Source organism: Sinocyclocheilus grahami, unplaced genomic scaffold, assembly GCF_001515645.1.
Source record: "Sinocyclocheilus grahami isolate Dianchi unplaced genomic scaffold, SAMN03320097.WGS_v1.1 scaffold4613.1, whole genome shotgun sequence".
NCBI lineage: Eukaryota > Metazoa > Chordata > Actinopteri > Cypriniformes > Cyprinidae > Sinocyclocheilus > Sinocyclocheilus grahami.
The window spans coordinates 5,965-10,334 of NW_015509521.1; the positions used below are offsets into that span (position 1 = coordinate 5,965).

Below are 4,370 nucleotides of genomic sequence, written 5' to 3' on the forward strand. Positions count from 1 at the left end.
ACAGCAGCAGATTCTTCATGTTTGTTTTAGTGTGTGTGTGTGTGTGTGTGTGTGTGAGTGTGTGTGTGTGTGAACTCTACAGCCAGACTTTTCTTGATAGATGTTCTGGACATGTTTTGTTAGAGATTCAACAGACTAAACCCAGTCTGGTTAAAGACTGTAGCTGGTCACAAACAAATCTTTAAGCATTTCTATGTGTCTTACTCAGCCTGCTTGTGTAGTTTGATGTGAAAGTGTGTTGTTAAAGCAATATTTTACACAAACAGAAAGAGGAAAGGCTGCTCGTGTGGGGAGTTATTGTACTGTCTAATTGTTACGTTCCCGTTTTATAATTAATCTAGGGGAATAGACTCAAAAAAGTCAGCAATATTGAGAGTTGGGTTTAACGGTCTAGTGTGCTTGATTGACACGGCGTCCGATGGGAAGCTGTGTGTGCAGGGGTCAGCGTTGCAGGTTCTGGAGCAGATCCAGCAGCCCGTGGTGGTGGTGGCTGTGGTGGGTCTCTATCGCACCGGGAAGTCCTACCTGATGAATCGACTGGCCGGGAAACAAACAGGTCAGCAGCACTGATGCCATCCAAACGCTCGAGCTGTTCAAATGAATGCATGCAAGTCATTGTGGGGTTTCTGGTGTGTGGTTATCAGGGTTTGCACTGGGCAGCACAATCGAGTCCAAGACGAAGGGCATCTGGATGTGGTGCGTGCCTCACCCCACTAAAGCAGAAACCACTCTGGTGCTGCTGGACACCGAGGGACTCGGGGACGTGGACAAGGTGACCAACTAAAGTAGCTCTATCATGTATTATCTATGTGTCTTTCTGTCTGATGGTACACCAATCTCGCAATCACTGATCATTCAGTATCAGGAACTGTGTGTCTGTTATGGGCTGTGGTCTCATGTCTGTCTCAGGGCGACTCGAAGCATGACACCAGGATCTTCTCTCTGGCTGTCCTTCTGAGCAGCACTCTAGTCCTGAACAGTCGAGGAACTATTGACAACAGGGCTATAGAGGAACTGCAGTATCCTTCTGATCAGAACTTATAAGAGAGCTTGCGGAGTATTTAGGTAAACAGGTTGATGATATATAAATTACTAAGACTCCATGTAAAGCAACGTCCAAATTATAGATGTCTTTTGTCCATTTTGGAATTCGGCACTAGCTGGGATTGCTCTGGTACAGCTCTTCTCAGTTTACATGATTGCAGTGAATGTTCAACAGATCTTTGACTCACACTGAACAGATACGTCACTGAGCTAACAGAGTACATCAAGATCAAGTCACCTGATGAAGCTGTAGATGATGCAGAGTTTGTCAAGTTCTTCCCCAGTTTCATCTGGGCCGTGAGGGACTTCACTCTGCAGCTAAACATCGATGGGAAAGACACAACAGAGGACGAATACCTAGAGTTTGCTCTGAAACTAAAACTAGGTAATATTTGAAGCCTGAAAGTTTTATGACCAGCTTTGTCAGAGCATGTCATGTCATTCTGTTAGCAAACAAAACCTTTCTAGCCACTTTCAGTCAATGATTTTAGCTTTCTGTGTTTATCTTCAATGTTCCCCAAGATCATTGATCATTAACATGTTAACAAGCTAGCAGTGTCTTTGATGTTCAAGTTTTCACTGTGTACGTTGACTGAAGGACAGCTTTGTGTTGTTCTCTTGAAGGTAACTCGAGTCAAGTGAACAATTACAACCTTCCAAGAGAGTGCATTCGCAAATACTTCCCATCTCGGAAATGTTTCACCTTCCCGTTCCCAACCAATCCAGACAATGTCTCTTATCTGGAGACACTGGACCCAGCTGAGATTTCAAAACGATTCTTGGAGGTCACGGGTCGTTTCTGCCAGTTTATCTTTGACCAGAGCCAAGTGAAAAATCTGAAAGACGGACACACGGTCACCGGCAGAGGTAACTCATTGGTTCATGTAGCAGTGGCTAATCCAAGAGATCAAATCATTTCTATAGCCCTTCTCACAATACACATACTGTAGTTGTTCCAAAGCAGCTTTCTAGAAGATAATACTGGCATGTCTGTAATGCTTTAACTTTGAGCAGTTTTAGAGCATAATGTTGATGATATACAGTAAATGGTCCACCATTTGAGATTTGGCCATACTATATTTATTACTTTGTCTAGCATATAAATCAGTGCCAGGACTAAATGAAAGTACTGACATCAGAGGAAAATGGAGAGAAGCTTTAATGGTATGGCATTAAAATGCAGTGTTGTGTTGAGAGATAAAAGTAACGTCTTGGTATAGAAAGAAAACTAATTTCAGGCATTACTGTGATGGGAAGTTGCTCGTGTCATGGTGTAAGGTTTTGGTCATATCGCCCAACTCTAAATGGTTGAATCGGGGAGATGCTAGAAATTCACTTCACAATGCTTTATGTGATGTGTTGGCGGTTAAACATGCTGGCTAATGCATTCAATATTGAGAGTAACCACAGTTCAAGTACCACAAGCTTTTCAACAAATACTCTATTGGTCACCATTTAATTTTTAATGTTGCTGTAGCACATTCTCTTAAAGTTCACCCAAAAATGAAAATTCTGTCATCATTTACACGCCCTCCTTTCATTCCAAACCTGACATTCTTTCTTTTGTGGAATTTATTCTGAGAACTCTGTAGTTTTTTTGGACATACAAATGGAAGTCAATAGTAACCAAAATGGTTTAACCCAAAACAGTCATCAAATATTTGTTTTTTTTATGCTTTTAATGTTTTGGACTCTTAATGTTTTCTGTCTTTGCATCTTTATTCATCGACTACGACTTAATGACATAAAGCTTGAAAAGTTTCCAAAACTAAAGCTGACTAAAGTCGTAGCATCCATTTATTTTGTACCGTACTTGTGTTTGACTCCTCTGCTTTCCTACAGTTCTGGGTCATCTAGTAAAAACATACGTAGACACCATCGCCAGTGGAGCTGTGCCGTGTCTGGAGAACGCTGTGATCTCAATGGCACTGATTGAGAATGAGGCTGCTTTTCAGGAGGGGCTTGAGGTGTACCAGAGTGGAATGGAGAAGCTGAAGAAGTCCTTCCCTCTGGAACTGAATGAAATCACCTCAGAACACCAATGCTTCAGTCTCATGGCAACACAGACCTTCATGAAACGCTCCTTCAGGGACAGTGATGGGAAGTACTTGACATCTTTAGAGGTCAGTGGGAGTGGACAGATTACAACAATAGATGGCTTTAAGCCACTTTATGGATTGCTCACATTTAAACTGCTAATTAGGACTTTTAAGTAATTATGACTGCATTAGCTTACATTTTTACCCATTACAATACTCCCTTTACAGTTACTGCTATCTTAGAAATACACTTAAATGTAGGTTTAAAATCCAACAAAAGGCACATTTAATGTCCAACAACAAATATTTTAGCAAAATGTATATTTTACACAGAACTATTGCGCTATTATTCTATTGCGCTCCGTCTGTTTAGCGCGCAGCAGTGCTCTTTCTCTCGCCCACTCCTGACAGCAAAATGGGTATGTTTGCATGACTAAATATAAAATATAAATCGTTTTTTACTGATGCAAATATGTTAGAAACGATGCATTGCGATATAAATGCCAACTTGTATCCGATGCACACTTTTTTAAAAAACCGATGCATCGTTAACTCTTTATGCCGATGCACAGAGCGAATCGGGGAATCTTCCCATCCCTAGTATCCAGTGGACAACATACTATGCACCTTATTTCTAAAGCAGGGCAAAGTTTGTGGCACGGATAAGTGCACTTTGGTATTCTTGTAGAGAAATAGACTGAGAGTCAGAAGATTCCCAGTTCAAACCTGGTGTATTCTGGCTATGTGTCAAAGTGACCTTGAGCAAGACACTGAATGTTCCCAATGGTTGTGACAGGATACAATGAATGATACTGCTTTGTAAGTTGCTTTGACAAAAGTATCTGCTAAATAACTAGATGCAGATAAAGTGTACAGAAAACTCGAACGGTGAGCATTAAGACTACTTCCTGTTTTGTTGTGCTGTTTCAGGAAGCCATCAATCATCAGTTTGACAGCTATCTCTGGGACAACGAGAAGGCCTCCGAGGCAAAATGTGAAAGTCTTCTATCAGTTCTCTCTGAACCAATGACCGAGCGGATCAATCAAGGATTTTATGCCACAGCTGGTGGGTACGATCTCTTCTGCCAGGACCTGGAGGACATTGTGAATCAGTACAATACACTGGCCTATCAAGAAGTCAAGGTGATACATGTTACATTAAAGCAATAGCACTAAGCATCTTCAGATATGAATACTTTTACTATCAGGTTTACTCTTTCTGTGTTTCTTCATAGATTGCCAAGGTGTTGGAGAAATTTCTACAGCAGAAGGTTGCAGTCACCACCG

General features: G+C 41.4%; 1 protein-coding gene across 1 annotated transcript in view; it reads left to right on the forward strand.

Moving 5' to 3' along the window:
- The window catches only part of LOC107576908 (guanylate-binding protein 3-like), a gene marked incomplete at its 3' end in the record, with an annotated part of 5,094 nt that extends 725 nt beyond the window's left edge, over positions 1 to 4,369 (forward strand). The window contains exons 2-9 of the mRNA XM_016263030.1: positions 395 to 556; positions 645 to 772; positions 910 to 1,019; positions 1,242 to 1,429; positions 1,669 to 1,911; positions 2,887 to 3,167; positions 4,014 to 4,226; positions 4,319 to 4,369. Of these exons, the coding sequence (XP_016118516.1) occupies positions 395 to 556; positions 645 to 772; positions 910 to 1,019; positions 1,242 to 1,429; positions 1,669 to 1,911; positions 2,887 to 3,167; positions 4,014 to 4,226; positions 4,319 to 4,369 (1,376 nt within the window). The remainder of the gene's footprint in view (positions 1 to 394; positions 557 to 644; positions 773 to 909; positions 1,020 to 1,241; positions 1,430 to 1,668; positions 1,912 to 2,886; positions 3,168 to 4,013; positions 4,227 to 4,318) is intronic.
- Between the last annotated feature and the right edge of the window lies 1 nt (position 4,370).